General features: G+C 48.0%; 2 protein-coding genes across 2 annotated transcripts in view; both read left to right on the forward strand.

Annotated features, from left to right (window-relative positions):
• Positions 1-224: 224 nt before the first annotated feature.
• MRPS15 (mitochondrial ribosomal protein S15) lies at positions 225-7,650 on the forward strand. Its single transcript, XM_004371933.3, has 8 exons — positions 225-707; positions 999-1,043; positions 2,305-2,380; positions 3,192-3,240; positions 3,748-3,832; positions 5,727-5,785; positions 7,051-7,242; positions 7,498-7,650. Exons 1-8 carry the CDS (start codon positions 578-580, stop codon positions 7,633-7,635), a joined length of 774 nt encoding a protein of 257 aa, XP_004371990.1. The 5' UTR covers positions 225-577; the 3' UTR covers positions 7,636-7,650.
• Positions 7,651-13,273: 5,623 nt separating this feature from the next.
• OSCP1 (organic solute carrier partner 1) overlaps positions 13,274-17,434 on the forward strand; it is a 28,676-nt gene continuing 24,515 nt past the window's right edge. Inside the window, exon 1 of the mRNA XM_004371934.2 lies at positions 13,274-13,918. Within this exon, the coding sequence (XP_004371991.1) occupies positions 13,807-13,918 (112 nt within the window). The 5' untranslated portion in view covers positions 13,274-13,806. The remainder of the gene's footprint in view (positions 13,919-17,434) is intronic.

Here is a 17,434-nt window from a genome sequence, read left to right on the forward strand (position 1 = left end):
AGTCACACAGTGAGTAAACGGCTGAGCTAGGATTCCAGCCCTGGGCTGCCCGATTCCAAAGTCAGCGACCTTAATCACTAGGCTACAAGGCTGCCAGAGAAGGAGGCTGAAACCTAGTAGTTCTCACAGGGCCCTGTCCTGGATTTTGTTGGTGAGGAGGAAAATACTAGACTGGGGCGAGAAGAAAGCTGGGGCAGGCCCACGGAAGCTCCCAAAATAACCAGGACCAGAGGCCAGGAAACTAGCGAGGGATGAAGGACGGGATACATGCCCAAGAAAAAGTGGCATTTTAGTATTTACACATCACCTCACGCCACTAACGACCACGAAGCAAGACAACGACCACACTTCCAACCTCAGGCAGCCGCTAACCAGATCTCTCAACTCCACCCAATGCTTTGCGTCATCATTTAGGCCTGCCTGTCCAATCCATTCTCTCGGTCTTCTTCTGCTCAGGTCTCGCGACTGCATTCGATTTGTCGAGCCTGAGCCAATATGGTGGCGCCCGTGTAACTCTGTCCGTACTAAGAAAGGGACCGCGGCCGTCGCGCGGGCCCAGCCAGGGTCAGAAGTCATCATGCTGAGAGCAGCGTGGAGGGCGCTGAGTTCGGTTCGGACACAGGCAGTGACCCCGGTCCCAGTACTTAGGTTGCCAAACAGAGGGAGAGCCAGGCTTCCCTCCGACCAATGGGGCCTCCACCCTCGAGGTGAAGGGCTGAAAAATAGGGTGGCGGAAATAGGGGAATGGGGTTCCGAGGAGATGGAGAATACGGGAGGCGGGGTTAGGGGAGAAGTCCAGCGGCAGGATAAGGGAGAAAGGGTGGTGGGTGGGGGAAGAAGTGAGATAAGTTCGGAGAGACTGGGTCAGCGAGGTGGGGAAGAAATGGGGTTGCGGTTAGGCGCTGAGACGTAAAGAGCGTAGAGGAAGAGTATGCAAGGGCCGTGGAAAGGTTGGATTGTTTAAGAAGATCGGTTTCAGCGTCCTCCCTTCTGCGTAGGTCTCCTTCTCCAGGCCGCCCGCGGATTTGCCTCCCAGAAACCAGGTAGGAGGTCTTGGGGTGGGACTTGGAGCGTCCAAGGGGACAGAAGCGACGAGTTAGAGCCACAAGATGAGGTGGGCAGAAGACTCCTATGCCCACTTTGTCACAAAGCCCTGAGCCTGAAGCCTGCATGGGAGGCGGCGGGATTAAAAAGAGGGAGCAAGAGGGAGAGTTATGGCTGGCACTACCCAGGCCTGCCTAGAATAGGTAACCCTTTGTGTCTGCCCTTCTGAGGTGGCGGATGTGGTTTCCCATTCCAAGGCAGTACAGCATAGTGGTTAAGATTCCTCTTACAAGGTAAATGACATTGGACAAGTTACTTCTTCTGTCTCTCTCTCTCTCTGAGCCTTCTTTGTCAAATGAGTATAAAAGTATCTCAGAGGATTATTTTGGGGACTCAGTGATAATGAAAAGCATCTTTAGCACTGTGCTCGATATTGCTATTAATATTATTTGCTTAGTAGCAGAGAAGTTGATTTCCCCCTTCTCCCCCCTCACCTCCAAAGGGTGCCAGGGTTCTCTTTGAGCTCTACTTAATGCTTATATTTCAGACATCCTAAAGCTAGGGGGGAGTCCCCGGGTGGTGCAAACAGTTAACCACTGGCTGCTAACACAAAGGTTGGAAGTTCAAGTCCACCCAGAGGTGCCTTGGGAAAAAAGCCTGCTAATCTACTTCCGAAAACCTATGGAGCACACTGAAAACCCTAACGAGCACAGTTCTACTCTGATATACATGGGGTCGCCATGAGTCAGAATTGACTGGACCCCAACTGGTTAAAGCTAGGGATTCCTTCCTCAACCCCTTTAATTTATTCATGCAGTCTGTCAGCAACTGTTTGTTGAGTGCTATTCTAGTCTGGGCCATTGACCAGTTAGGCTGTGGGGGATTCAAAGGGAATCAAATTCATTCCTGTCCCCAGGAGGACCCATCCTAGTGGAGAATCTGAGAACTGTAGGGCCAGACAGATGTGTGAGAGGGGCAGGCACAGTCCGAGGTCTTAGGAAAGACCATCCACTCCAGCATGAAATGTAAAAGCAGGTGCCCACAGGGTTTGCAGAGGAGAAAACAGCCCAGAGACATCTGGTGCCTTTTGCTTAAGACCCTGGATGTCTCTTACATGGTGGGGGGAGTGTGAAGTGAGCCAAGTGTGGGAGAACAGGCAGTGAGAGCGACTCCAAGTGTTTTCTGTCCCTTTACGGCCAAGAGTCTAGCTTGTCTTGGGACACTTCAATTTTACAATCATTGTTTCTTCTCAATTCACAGTCCAGCCCAGCCAAGAAGATGACCCACCCCTTTCCACGTTGCTCAAAGACTACCAGAATGTCCCTGGAATTGAGAAGTAAGCTGGAAGAAACCTCTTTGAGATGGCAGGGGACCCTGGAAAGTAGGCGAGATGGGGGTGGGGGGAGATAGGGGCTTCAGACCTGGGCTGCTGTATCTCAAGCTTGTTTATAGAATGGGACCGAGAGCTAGAGAAGGTGAGTGGGCAGCAGAGACAGATAGAGCTCAGCTGTACTCTGGGTGAAGACTCTATACCAACCACTAGATACCAAGAAGCTAACATGCCTAGTGGATCTTTGTAGAATCTCTCATCTCTTGACCCTCACAACAGCCGTGTGAGGGAGGAGACAGGGTTCAGTCATTTTATGGATTATCAAGCTGCCAAGTGTTACACAGCTACTAAGGGGCAGAGCTTGGATTTGAATCCAGGGCTGACTGACACCAAGGCCAAGGTCCTTTTACTTAGCCCCTGTCCTGCTCAGTGGGGGGTGGGTAGTCCCTCCATCTCCCCCATTGTGCAGTGTAACTTGAGAAGAAACAATGATGATAGAATTGAAGTGTCTCAAGACAGCTTGGACCATGTTCTAGCTAAAATGGAAATCCTCCCTTTGCCTTCCCTGTGATGAGACTGGAACACGTGCGCGGACAGCCTCAATTTCCTCTAGATACCACATTGTTCCATGTTGTCAGCTCAGCAAGCCAAATCCATGCTGACTTTTAATCCTTGGGAAATGGCTCCCCACCTCCAGAGAGACTGATTTGTTGAAGAAGAAATTGTTGATCATCCCTGCTTTTCAAACTAAAATGAAAACAGCATTGCCCTTCTTCCCTCCCCTCCCCAATGTCTCATTGCTATGGTTTCTCCACAGGGTTGATGATGTTGTGAAAAGACTCTTGTCTTTGGAAATGGCTAACCAGGTAAGTGGCCTGCTGTAAACACTGGCCTCCTTCAGTCCTCTCCTCTGGGATTCCCTCCTACCCTGACACATGGTTAACACCTTCCCCATGCCCACCCCCATCCCTGTACTCAAATCACAGCATTTAGCCCACTGTCATTCACTGTTCACATGTCAGTACCCCCAGAACATCTTGAGGGAGAAGAGTCTTGTTCCTCTTTGTACCCCCATCACCTGACAAACAGTAGGTACTCAATAAATATCTGATGTATGAATGAGTGAGCAAGCTTTGGGGCATTCATCCAACAAGCCATTTCTCTTTTCAGTGGCATTGGACTCACCTAAATGTGAATAGCCATGTGGTTGGTCAGAGGCCATGCCCCGTGAACAGAGTGGAGTCAGGCCCTGTGCCCTATGGGCCTAGTTGCTGTGGCGACTGTAGCCATGGCTGGCCTTGGGGCAGTGAGGGCCAGTTCCTAGGGTGACAGACCTCACAGATTCTCTGTCTCTGTTACTCTCTGTTCAACAGAAGGAGAAGCTGAAGATCAAGCAAGAGTGGTTGATGAACAAGATCGTGGCAAACCCTGAGGACACCAGCTCCCTAGAGGCTCGAAGTTAGTCACGGGGCCCATGGGGAGTGAAGGTGCAGCAAAGGGAGTCTGCTAGCTGGTACCTGATCCAGTACCCTCGGTCTGCAAGCACACTAGGGATTAGATATGACTTGGAAAGGGGGAGAAATGAAGAACCAAGGGTAATGAAAACTGGACTCAGTATCCCAAGCTCTGTGCCCAGGTCCTGCCTCATACTGCACCTTATACCATCGTGAGCTTGGGCAAGTCACCAGCCCTTTCTCTGAGCCTCTGCTTCCTAGTCTGGAAATAGGGCACTGCGGTGGCATAGCAGAGGTAATGTCACCTACCTCATGGTGGATTGTAAGAGGCTAGGGGATGTCAACGCACTTTGGAAACTGTGAGGCTCTATGCATTACAGATAAGCTATGTGATAATTATATCAAGAGCTAACATTTACTGAGCCCTTGTGTGCCAGACACTGTGCTAAGAGTGTGTTAATCTAATCCCCACAATACTATGTGGTATATGCTGTTTTTACTTTCATTGTACAGGGAAAGAAACTGAGGCACAGAGTTAAGTAGCTTGCCCAAGATCACTGCTTATAAATGGAAAAGCCAGGATTCAAGCCCCCAGAAGCTGGCTCCTGAGCCACGACTTCTGGGTGTATTCCCAAGAGTATAATGTTCCTGCTTTAGTTTCGAGCTGGAACTGACAGTAGTTCTCATTAGCTGTGAGTGAAGGCCCTACCCCTCTCCTCTGCCCTCCCCCTTGCTTTGGGTACAGTTTATCTTCACTGACCGCTGGGAGCATGTGGGGTAGACTAGTGGACCCGCACAAGGTCCAAATGTTTCCTTTCCCCTCCACTAGGGACTAAAGTCTGGTGAGCCCCTCCTGGCACTAAACCCCCATTGAGAATGTCTAGAGGCCCATCTCCTGGATCTTCATAGCCCTTTTGAGAAGATGAGTTGCAGCTTCCTTTGGCCCCCAGAAACCCTGGCCTGGAAACCACCTCGACCGCAAAGGGCTGCTTACCTCACCTCACCTGTTTCTCCATTATCACCACCAAGCTCCCAGGGTGGCAGGAATAGATGGCCTGTTTGCCAAAACACCAGCGAGGTGATAACTATGGCCCTCTTCAGCTACAAGTGTTGGGGCCACTCTTTCATTAGTACTGTTTTCTGAAGGCCAGCTGCTTCTAGCATGGTATGTGCTCTAGCAGACTCCTCAGGAACCAAAGCCCATCTGTGTCTCCACTCTTCAGCTAAGGTGGTGTGAAGGGGCCATGTGGTCAGAGCCAAGGTTCCCACTGCACTCTCTGTGGTGCTCCCAGAACTCAGTGTGTGTACTGGGAAGGGCCTGCTGTAGTGAGCCACCTTCTGCTTTTGCCTTTGCGCCCTTCACAATGCAGCTGGGATGAAACAAGAGAATGCCTGAAGGAAGGATCCTCCAGGGCCTTGGGAGGTGAATGGGAGCAGATAACTCTGAAAACACATTCGTGGAAGCACAGATAAGAGTGGCAGCTGGAAGGAGGGGAGAGGCACTGAGTAGACCTTTGACAGTTGCAGAATCTTCTCGCACTGCACTGGCTAGGACCTCTAGTGCAGTGTCAAAGAGCTAACCATGGTAGCATGCACCCTGGTCCACTTCCTGAATTTAATGGTAATGCTCTAAAGTTTTACCGTTAAGAATGCTATTTGCTCTGGTTTTGGAAGATACATTTATCAGGTTAAGGAAGTGCCCTTCCGCAGATGATTTTTAAAGGAAAAATAATCCAAAGTCTTTTGAGAGCTTGACATTGAGAGTGCTTTTGGAATTCTAGAGAGCTGTACAGGAACATTGGTGATTGTTATTCCTTGAGTTCTTAAAACATAACCCAGCCCGGGGCCCTTCCTTCCGTCTGTGTCCAGCTCTCATCCTCTGTGGTTTGTGGTTTCAGTTGTTGCCTTGACTGTCAAGATCCGCAATTATGAAGAACACATGCAGAAACATCGAAAGGTAAATCTTAGGTATCCCTCACAGCTAAACAACGTGTCAGCCTAGAGGAGACGAGTCTGGGAGGTAAAGGGCTCTGGGGCCAGAGAAGCAGCTTGAGAAACCAGGTAGCTGCAAAACTTGAGTACCCACTTCTCAGCTGCAGTGGAAAACATTTCCCTCCTGCCTCCAGTGGAGAAATGGGAGCCTTACAGGGCTGTGCTGAGTGCCACTAATGGTTAAAAGTTCACAATTTAGCACATGATCACCGTGTCTTGGGTGCTCAGTAAACATTTGTTCAATGCATGAGTGCAGCCAGGTAGGCTTGGGTTCAAATCCCAGCTCTGCCACTTGATTTGCCGTGAGTTTGGGGAAGTTACTTTACACATCCGAGCCTCTGTTCTCGTACCTGTAAAGTAGGGATGATAATAGTACCTGCTCACAGGATTGTGAGGATTACATGAAATAATAATAGCAGCCAAGATAATGTACTACCTATAAAGTGTCTACGCCCCATGCAGAATACCTTACTTGCATCATCTCACTTAACCTCTATAACCATCTTTTTTATCCCACTTGGTAGGGAATAACCCAGACACAGAATGATTGTGTTATTCTGTAGGACACCCTGCTAGGAAGTGATGTGCTGGGACTTGAAATTAGGCTGTCTCACTTCAGAGCTCACATTCTTAGCCCTTAGGCCGTATCTCAGCACAGTGTGTGGCAGAGCTGCTCTAATTAGGCAATTGCTGTTACATTTAATAAAAACATGGTTGAGGGTACCAACGGGTCCAGTACCGTGCCTGGCACCTAAGCTCCCTGGAGCTGGTTGAACCTGCACCTTAGAGATCACAGTTTTATTCATTTGGGCCATGGAACACCAACCCCACGGTAGAGGTTCCTCACAGAGCACTGCTGGGCTGGGGGGTGTTGGGGGACGGTGAAGAGCACCAAGGCTTCCCTCCCCTCCTGCCAGCTGACAGTTTGCTAAGCTGTGGAGAGGCTGAGAGTGAGTGGTGTAGGGAAAAGAGCATAAGATTTGGAGTCAAATCAGTAGACTCAAATTCAAGTCCTAACCTGAGCACCTGAATCAGTTAACATCTTTGGACCTTTGTTTTCTCATCTGTAAAATGGGATGACAATGACAATAGCTACCTCAGAGTTGCAGTAATATCATTCAAGATTGTTGGGAAGTTTCAGTGCAGTGATAAAATGATCATCCATTGTCACTATGGAGTGGCACACCACTTACTTACAAAATACTAAAAGTAACACACACTCTCTTACAGGACAAAGCCCACAAGCGCTATCTGCTCATGAGCATCGACCAGAGGAAGAAAATGCTCAAAAACCTCCGTAAGACCAACTATGATGTTTTTGAGAAGACGTGCAAGGAGCTAGGGATTGAATACACCTTCCCCCCTCTTTACTACCGAAAGGCCCACCGCCGCTGGGTGACCAAGAAGGCGCTGTGCATTCAGGTACGAGTCAGAAATGCTGCTTTGGTTGGCCCATTCCGGGACTGGGGTGGGAGCAGAAGGGAGGGGTTGTCTATTTCTGGTAGAGGCATGGAACTGACCCAGGGCCTGGAGTGGGCCAAGGGAGGTCACAGGTCACCAACCCTGTGGAGAAAGGCTGGGGTTACCATCTGGGGGAGACAGTTCTACCCCACCTGCTCCAGGTCTGAGATTTTGCATAGGATTACCAAGTCTTTACCTGCCCGTTTCCACCTCCAGGTTTTCCAGGAGGCTCAAAAACTGAAGAAGCAAAAAAGGGCCTTGAAAGCTGCAGCAGCAGCAGCCCGGAAACAAAGCCAGAGGAGCCCAGAGGGGCCTTCCAAAGCCAGACCAGAGGCACTCAAAGAAAATCAATAAATTCTGTGACAGTCATTTCTTTCTGCCTTGAAGAATGATAGGAGAAAAGGTGGGGCTCCTTTCGGCCTGAGGAGGGAGGGAAGGAAGAGGAAGAATTCATTCCTTCCTTCAGCTCTGGGATCCCAGGATTGTCTAAGGCAGATTCCTTGTCTTCACACACCAGAGGACACACTCCTTACGCACCTTACACACTTACGTAAACAACTGCCTGTCATCCGGGTGGTATGTGTTTCAGTGGAAGCAAAACTAAGTACATAGCCACACACAGCAGGGGTGGCTGGCTGGCCGCCGGGGTGGGAAAACCAACTGTAGAGCTACATTCTGGACTGGGCCCTAAAGGATGAGGAGGAGGTCACCAGGTAGAGATGGGGAAGAAGGTATCCAGGCAGAAGGAAGTGCAAGAACAAAGGCAAAGTCTACAGGTGCATTCTGTATCCAGACAGCGGGGACTCGGATATAAAGCTTGAAAGGTGAGCTAAATCTGGGGTATCAGAGGCTTCACATACTAGGCTGAGGAGATTGCACACTGTCCTCTAGGAAGTGGGAAGACAGCTAAGGTTTAAAGCTGAAGAAATGACAACAGCCACAGGTCTGTTTTAGATAGTTCAGCAGCAGCGGCAGCATGGGAGGGGGAGAGAGAAGCAATTTGTTGTTTGGGGGTGGGGGTATCAGTATTCAGACTGAGAATCTGAGAAAAGCTGCAAGTCCTATTCCCAGGAAACGGCACACATACACAAAACACTTCATCAACCCTGCTGCTAAGGTTGGTTCAAACGCACCCAGCAGCTCCGCAAAAGAGAGGTCTGGTGAACTGCTTCCATAAAGAAAACCCTATGGAGCAGCTCTCCTCTAACGTGGAGTTGCAGTGAGTCGGAATTGACTCAATGGCAATGAGTTTGGGTTTTTTTGGTTTATGGGTATCCCCCCATAAAGCCCACCCATTGACACCAAGTTAAGCACCAAGGCTTTAAGCCTGATCATACTTGGCATGTTTGAAGAACCCAAGGAAGACTGTCTAGAACTGAGTGAGCAAAAAGAAGAGTCGGAAAAGATGAGGTGAGAGGGTAGGCAGATAACCAGATGCTACATCACTTCTTGGAGAAAAGACTTCGGACTTCATTCTCAGAAGGAAGCCATTGAAGAAAGCCAAAGAGGAGAGAAAGTGATGTCCAAAAAGTAGCTGGAAATTTAAATCCAGGACTCAGTAGAGAGGTCAGGTCTGGGAGTCGTTATGTTTAGATGGTTAATTAAAGTCATGGGTGTGAGTGTGGAAGAAAAAGGCCAAGGACAGGTATGGGATAAAGAACCTGGTTTGCCCTTTGACTCGGCTTTCTGAAAATCACCAAGTAATTAATTAAGGTGCTCTTTGTTTTTCTAAAATAGCCAGGCAAGTAGTGGCTACACAGGTCCCACACCTGGTGAACTAACTTTAGGAAGGGAGAGGGGAGTTGCCTAATGCGTCTATGCATATTCATTGATTGGATCAATTATAACTATGCATTAAGGCCCAAGTCATGCATATTCATTGAGGTCCCAATGACTAGGGGACCCAGGACCTTGGAGCGCTCCTTGGGGCTTCCAGGATTGCTGAGAATATACATGCATGGGAGAGGGAGCTGCACGTCCCTGGGGACAATGGAGGCCCTGTACCAGGAACTCTCCCAGACCTTGCCTCGTGCATCTCTTCGCATATATCCTTTCTGGTAATAATAAATGGGTAACTCTTAAGTACACCCCACACAAACCCATTGCCATCAAGTCAGTTCCGACTTGTGGCAACCCTATAGGACAGCAGAACTGCTGCATAGGGTTTCCAAGGCTGTAAATCTTTATGGAAGCAGACTGCCACATCTTTCTTCCGACACATTTCTCCCATGGAGTGGCTGGTGGGTTCAAACTGCCAACCTTTCGGTGAGCAGCCATGGCTCTTAACCACTGCGCCACCAAAAAAATCCAACCCAGTGTCGTCCAGTCGATTCCAACTCACACGACCCCATAGGACAAAGTAGAACTGCCCCATAGGGTCTCCAAGGTTGTAAATCTTTATGGAAGCAAAATGCCACATTTTTCTTCTGCGGAGTGGCTGGTGGGTTTGAACTGCCAACTTTTCGGTTAGCAGCCAAGCACTTAACCCCTGCACCATCCAGGCTTCTTAAGTATAGGTAATATTCTCTGAATTTTGGGAGCCATTCTAGAGAATTAATGAACCCACAGGGGCAATGAGCCAGCAAAGCCTGGCAGTACAGAGTCGATTTGTGTTGACCCAGCTCTGGGTGGCTGAGTGACAGGAAAAGGCTGCACAGGTAGTCAGTGAAGAAGGATAGAGTCCTTGCTTGTGACCTAGTCCCAGGGGATAGGAGCGGGGGAGGGGGGCAGTTGGTCTCAATTGCAGACTCCTGAGCCTACGGCTGCACCCTGATGACCTGGGCTCAGGTGGTCAGGGATGTTTTGACCCAGCTCAGGATAGCCAGGGATGAGGTCTGATCTTACTCTGGGTGGTTAGGGTCAGAGAGAAAGGAACTGTCACGTAAGTGGCTGGCAACGAGGAGTGGGAAGGTGAGCCCTGGATCCACTTGCAGCCGGGAATTGGATTCATGCTGATCCTTGCTGTGCAATTAGTGATAAAAGTAGGGTTTGCCCACCTTGCCCCTTTTATAGTGCAGTTCGTAGCCTCGCAGACCTTGCAGCTGGTCTGGTGGGAGTCTGTGCCTGGGTCAGGATAGGAAGGGTGATCCCTAAGATCATACATAGCCTGAGTGGAGAAGCTGAGCCAGAGTCAGGAGGAACTGCTAGTGTTGAGAAGGTAGAGAGCCTGGGATCCTGCAAAATCGGAAGTGAGATGAGAGGCTCAGAATCCAACTATTCTGGTATCACCTCTAGCAATAGTCAGGAAAGCATTTTATGGGGCAGGACTTCCGAGTGGGCACAGCTACTTAGAGATGCTGTGCTGCAGAGTCAGGTACCAACATTACAGGGGCACTAAAAAAAAAAAAAACCCTTTGCCACTGAGTCAATTCCAACTCATAGTGACCCTGTAGGGCAGAGTAGAACTGCCCCATAGGGTTTCCAAGGAGCAGCTGAAGGATTCAAACTGCTGACCTTCATGGTTATCAGCTGTAGCTCTTAACCACTGTGCCATCAGGGCTCCTAGCAGGGCGGGTGGAGACTAAAAGAGTTGCTGGAGATAGAGGACAAATTTGTGGAGCAGGCCCTGCAGGAAAGGCATTGTTTTAGGTGCTGCTTTAGACATATTATCTACTTTTCAAAATCACCTTCACCTGCCCCCACCCCCGCCAACATTGGCCTGTTTATCCTCACTTTACAGTGAGAGAACTGAGGCTCACAGAGGTTAGATGACTTAGCCAAATTCACACAACTGGTAAGGGCCAGGTCAGATCTGACTTGACTCCGAAGCCCGTGTTCTCTCCACTCTACACCCTGCCTAGGGGCAAAAAATGGCCTGAGAAGCTAAGGGAGGAGTCTACCCTACGGCAAACTCAAATGCTTTTAGGAGCTAGGCAGGTAACATCAGTTCATGAAAGCTAGGTGAAAAACATGGAGGCGGTGGTGGTTCAGTAGTAGAATTCTTGCCCTCCATGAGGGAGACCCAGGTTCAGTTCCTGGCCAATTCGCCTCCTGCACAGCCACCATTCATCAGTGGAGGCTGTGTATTGCTATGATACTGAACAGGTTTCAGCAGAGCTTCCAGACTAAGAGTCAGAAGCCAACTCGACAGCAGCTAACAAGAGGCAAAAGGCAATGATGCTGAACTGCTTGTTACATTTCTATCGTAGTTACATTCCCTTTTAAAATGGTGTATAGACCAGGCAAAATCACCAAATTAACAAAGCCTTGGGCTGCCAGCTTTCAACCACTGTATGATATCTGATACTGATAATGTCAGTTAAGGCAGGACCAAAATATTCAATGGAAAGCAGTTTCGGTGGGGTGGAGGGAAATGAATCCTAGTTCCATTAAGATGGGGAATGAGATGTTAAGGAAATTCAGGTTGTGTAGGTTACTCTTTCAAAAAGTTTGGCTGTGAAGGGAAGACAAATGGACTAGAGAGGGTGTTTACTGTTTTACACATGAAGCCAAGCCTCAAAAAAATTGCCCAAAAATGTAATTGTTGTCAATAAGTTGTATACCTGTAAAAAGTTGAATTGGCAAAAGTTGTGTGATAGATATATTTACAACATACAACAACGAAAAGAACAGCTGCTGAGGCTGTTGAGGTACAACCAAACATCTCATGGGATTTGGTTTCTTGAATTGGAGGTTTAGGATCATGGTTTCATGGGACATCCCAGTTAATTGGCTTAAGTCTAATATCATGTTGAGTGCTTCTGTTCTGTCTCCTAGTTCACTGTGTATTTCCCGGGTTCTTAAAAGCTTGCAAGTGACCGTCCAAGGCACAACAATTTTGATCTCTATCCTCCTGGGGCAACAGAGGAAAACGGAGAGTCAGGAAGCCAAAAAAAAAAACCCATTGCATTGAGTGGATTCCAACTCACAGCAATCCTACAAAACAGAGTAGAACTGCCCCATAGGGTTTCCAAGGCTGTAAATCTTTACAGAGGCTGGTGGGTTTGAATGGCTGACCTTTGGGTTTGCAGCGGAGCACTTAACCACTGCACCACCAGGGCTCCTTTCTGAGTCAGGAATAGGAGGAAGAAATAGAACAACTGCCACCTTTGCCATGAGGCCAGAAGAATTGGATGGTGCCCTACTGCCATTACTGAATGTTTTGATCAAAGATTCTACTGAAGAATCCTGATCAAAAGGGAGAAAATGCAGAACAGAATTTTAAATTCTCAGGGACTCCATCCAGACTTTCTGGAGCCATGGAGGCTGGATAAACCCCTGAAACTTGCCCTAAGATAATCTTTAAAACTTAAACGAAAAGTATCCCCTTAAGTCTTCTTAAAACCAAACAATAGTTCAGCTTAACTAGTAAAGAATGTAGCAGCCCTGTCGATGCAACAGCTACTAACCCTGGTTAGCCCTAGTTAAGTGCTCAGCGGCTGCTAACTGAAAAGTCAGAGGTTCTAACCCCCTTAGTGGCTCCACAGGAGAAAAGCCCTGGCGATCTGCTCCCGTTAAGATTACAGCCTAGGAAACCCTATGGAGCAGTTCTACTCTGACCTATAGGGTCGCTGTGAGTCAGAACTGACTTCACAGCACCTAACAACAATAAAGGATGCCTTGAGTATTGTGCTTTTTTAAGAACCTATATGGGATCAGGGAGCCCAGGTGGAGCAGTAGTTAAGAGCTCGTTGCTAACCAAAAGGCTGGTAATTTGAATCCACCAAGCCACTCCTACGGGACAGTTCTACTCTGTCCTATAGGGTCGCTGTGAGTTGGAATCCGATGGCAACGAGTTTGGTTTTTCGGTTTATATGGGATCAAATTGACAACAGCAACTTGAAAGAGTAGATAGGAAACTTAGAGGGCAGTGAGTTTATGTTAGTGGAGAAGGGACAATTCAGAAAAAGAGGGTGAGAATGGTTGCACAGCTTGAAGAATGTAATCAATGTCACTGAATTGTACATGTAGAAATTGAATTGGTGTGTGTTCTGCTGTGTATATATTCTCAACAAGAAATAATTATTTAAAAAACAAAAAAAAACCTGCCCAAGGTCACACGGCCAGGAAATAGCAGAGCCGTAATTCAAACTCAGCTCCGTTTGACCGGAGTCTGCTCTAAAGATGTTTTGCTTGAGTTTTCCCTCGCTTATGGCTCAGTGATGACCCAAGCCCAGCGGAGTGGCGGGGGTTGCAAGTGGTCGTGTGAACAAAGCGGGGCCGAGCCGCTGGGCCCGCCCCCTTCCTCCCCGCCTGAGCCCCGGGTTCCAGTTTGCTCCAGCCTGGTACCTGGCCCTGCCGAAACAGGCTTAGGAGACTCAAAACCAGAGCTCGGCAACAGATCGCCAAAAACAGCTTCCCTCCCGCGTCCGGCTCGGACTAATCCACCCGGTACCCAGTCTGCCACCTAGACCAGTAAGTATCCGCCTTCGGAGCACCTCCCACCAAACCGCCTTCTGATTGGTTCACTTTTCTTGTCGTGGCGTTGCCCTAGCAACCACGCTACAGGAACGCGGCGGCCAGGTCTGCAGGCCACTGGGTACCAGGCCCTGGGAGTCTCCACGGTCCCTGCTCGCTTCCGGCAGCATGTCGGTGCGAACGCTACCGCTTCTGTTCTTGAACTTGGGCGGGGAGATGCTTTACATCCTAGACCAGCGGCTGCGGGCCCAAAACATCCCGAGAGACAAGGCCCGCAAAGGTGAGAGGCGCCCGGCCCACACATCCAGACCAATACCCCACAGCCCAGGCTCCTCACCGCTGACACCCACAGCCACGCCACAACCCGGCCTCTTTACAGCCTGACCAATACAATACTGCTGCACACTGCGCTTTTATTGCCAGGGACCTTTCTAAAACGCATAACTCCCATACAGCCGGAGCCCCTCTGGAGTCAAGTTACCCAAAACATCCCTTCACAGCAAAGGGACTTCATACACCCATTGGATGTAATTAGGGTACCTGATCCCCCCAATTTCCCTATGCCCTCAAAGAGGAGAGGTGGTTTCCCAATCTCTCTTGACAACTAGCCCCTACCAAATGTTAGGAGTCCCAGCTGCAACATACCCTTCGCCAATCCAAGCATCTTCCCTACCCCCAGGGAGCAGATTCTGATTCTCCAGGCCTCTATGTAACATCCTCTCACATAAGCTGGAGACCAGTCTTGAATATTTCAGAAACTATTTCAAGAAACATGGTGTTCTGAAATAAATGTAGATAAATAGGAAAACATGAGAAAATCATAAGGCTTTCCCTTCCCAAGTGTTGGAGGAGAATGCAGTTGTGGAAATAATCATATGAGAACCTCTAAGATGGAAAATCTGGCTCCCATACACATTTAATCCCCAGAGAAATGACTGCCCAGACCTTCTGCCATCCTTTATCTCTCTCTCCTTCCTTCTTTCCTCCTATCTTGACCCAACAACTGCTTTCACCAAGCTTCCTGGGATTAAGTATGAAAGAAATATTTCAAGATGGTGGTGGAAAAGGTGAGATAAAGGTAACTGATATGGCCACTATTTAAAACATTTATTCTTTCCAACACTCTCTGTATGCTCAGTTGATGTTAAACATAGGTATTCAGATGTTAGCATACATATTCAGATGTTAACTATTGTATTGGTGTGACTGAGTCCAAATCCTTGCATAAAGAGAGAAAAAGAACTCCCTATAGCTTACCTCCTGTATTCATTCTGCCCACTGCTGCCAGTGAGCTTTCTAAAATGCAAATCTATCCATACTGCTCCCTGCTTAAAACCCATCACCTGTCTTCCACTGCTGTCTGGATCAAGGCCAAGTTCCTGCGCATGACATTTCAAGGCCTTTCCTGATCTGTTGTCTGTCCACCTCTGCAGTCCCATCTCCCACCACTGCCTGCCTCCTACTTTGCATTTTAATCATACCAAACTGCTTCTAGGTCCCCATTTAAACCATGTTCATTCATGTCCCCATGATAATAGTCCCCATTCCACCATCTTTCCCCTTCCATCCTTCAGTATTCAGCTTAAGAATCATCTCTTTCAGGGGAATGGGGAAAATGGCCTGTCTGCACTCCCACAGCAGCCTCTCTCTACCTTGCTACTGGCCATATTAGATGGAGTGATCTGTGTATGTGTCTGTTTCCCCCACTTGATTGTCTTCTTTGTGCTCCAGCACCTAGAATAGTGCCTAGTCCAGAGTAAATCAGTGCTCAGTAAATGTTTGTTGAACTGATGATCTAAATTGGCTGTTTCATATGACTTGCCATTTCTTCCTCAAGGAGTTTCTGTTTTCCTTGATGTCTTTGTTACCTGGTTTCATTCTGGCTAAGGGCACCAGTGAGCTGACAAGGCCAGTGTTCTCAGAGTAGTAGTCTGCATCTTGGGTCCCAATTCCAGCTTTGCCATTTAATCAGTTGTGTGACCACGGGTTATAACTTCTGTAAGCCTGTCTCTTTCTCCGTGAAATGGGGATAATGAACACCTTAATATGAAATTTTAAGAACTGAATGAGATAATGTCTGCAACATGTTTAGCACAGTGCTTTCAAGAGGAGATCTGGGCAAGGCCTGGTGAATTCTAGGGGACCAGCTTCCTTTGTCTTCAGGAACTATAGGCTTTCTTCTGGTTTTGCTAGATTCAGCTTTAGGGATTTTCATACATCTTTAGTGTGAACTCATATTCACGTACTCATTCATTCCGTAGTTTTGGGTTGAGTGTTAGATACCATGTGAGATGCCCTTCTGAGTAGTTATTCCCCGGAGGCAAGGCTTTTGATCAGTCTAGTCCAGTAACTGACTAAACCTGTCATATCTTCCTAATGACGACAGCAACAAACATTTATTAAGCATTTACTATGCCAAGGACTCCTAAACACTTTAATCCCCACAACAATCCAGCCAGGTAGTTAATATTACTATCCCCATTTTACAGGTGGGGAAACTAAGGTTAATTTGCCCAAGGTTACGTAGCTGGTAAGAGGAGGAGTAGAGGATATGAACCCAGGCGGTTGGACTCCAGAACCCATACTCTTACCCAGTATGCTCTTAACCATTGCTGTATACTGCCTTACCTGGGGGACTGTATCAGAATCTTTGGGTTTGTGGGGGTTGGTAGATCAGGAGTGGGAGGAATTTGAAAAAAAATATCCAATATACCCACTGATTTTATAAAATAAATGGGAAAAAGTAGTTGGCTGATGGGGATTCGTAGCGTGAGAAAGCATGGTAGAGAGTGTGGTATTCAAAAACTTAAGAGACGCTTGTCTCTACCAGCATTTAGAGTTGGTGTGGCTGCAGGACCAGAAGCCACTGTGACAGGTGTTTGTACACAGAGGCCTATAAAACATGAGGCACAGTAAGCTAGTCCTTTGCTGAAGCTTAGAATGGAAATCGTATTTCTTCTAGATGTTTTCATTATCTTACACAACTAATTGGTCTCCTGGAGGCCATCCCTGGTCCCACAAGGCCAATGCAGTTTTCCCCTACAATGCAGCCTCTAGTTTAGCATTCAATAGAAAGGAAGTGCTCTCTCTATGGGGCAACTTTGGAGTGTTGCATATTGAATTTTGACCCACGTTTTAAGCAATAGCGAGAATAATAAAAACTGCCTTTGCCTCACTTCCATCATCTTAAAAATACTCATAAAAAATTTCCCTATTACATTTTGTTTAAATTCTTGATTTTACAGAAGGGGACACTGAGGCATGGAGCCGCTAAGTGATTTTTTCCAAGACATTCACATCACAGTGTAGTACTGAGCAACCAAATGGCGGTTAGGTTCTGTTTTTATTTTTCTGATTCCAATTTAACAGCCATCTCTGGATACCCTTGGGCCTGACTCCCATTCAGAATATAACTAATGTGGAATTGTCACAAACAAGTCATCTGGAGAAATAATAGAGAAACTGGGTATCATTTACTTCCCCTCTGGAGGGAAGGGCTGGGAGCACACAGCACTGCAGAGACCTCTGCTGGAGCTGGGCGTCATTGCCTGCAGGAGTGACTCGGTACCCCTGGGCATGCATTTGCCAGCTCCTTTTTGTCAATAGCAGGCAGCTCACTGTCCCTCAGGTAGCACACTGCCCCTTAGAGATGAGCCCCTTGCAGCAGCACTATTCCCAAACACACCTTCAAGAGGGTCGCAGTGGAAACTCCATGTCTCCTACCAGACTTATGAAGACGGCCTGCTAAATAAATGTCCCAGAAAGACAGAAGATACAGACAGTATGCCAGAGAAAC

The sequence above is a fragment of the Trichechus manatus genome, unplaced genomic scaffold (assembly GCF_000243295.1).
Source record: "Trichechus manatus latirostris isolate Lorelei unplaced genomic scaffold, TriManLat1.0 scaffold00015, whole genome shotgun sequence".
Classification (NCBI taxonomy): Eukaryota; Metazoa; Chordata; class Mammalia; order Sirenia; family Trichechidae; genus Trichechus; species Trichechus manatus.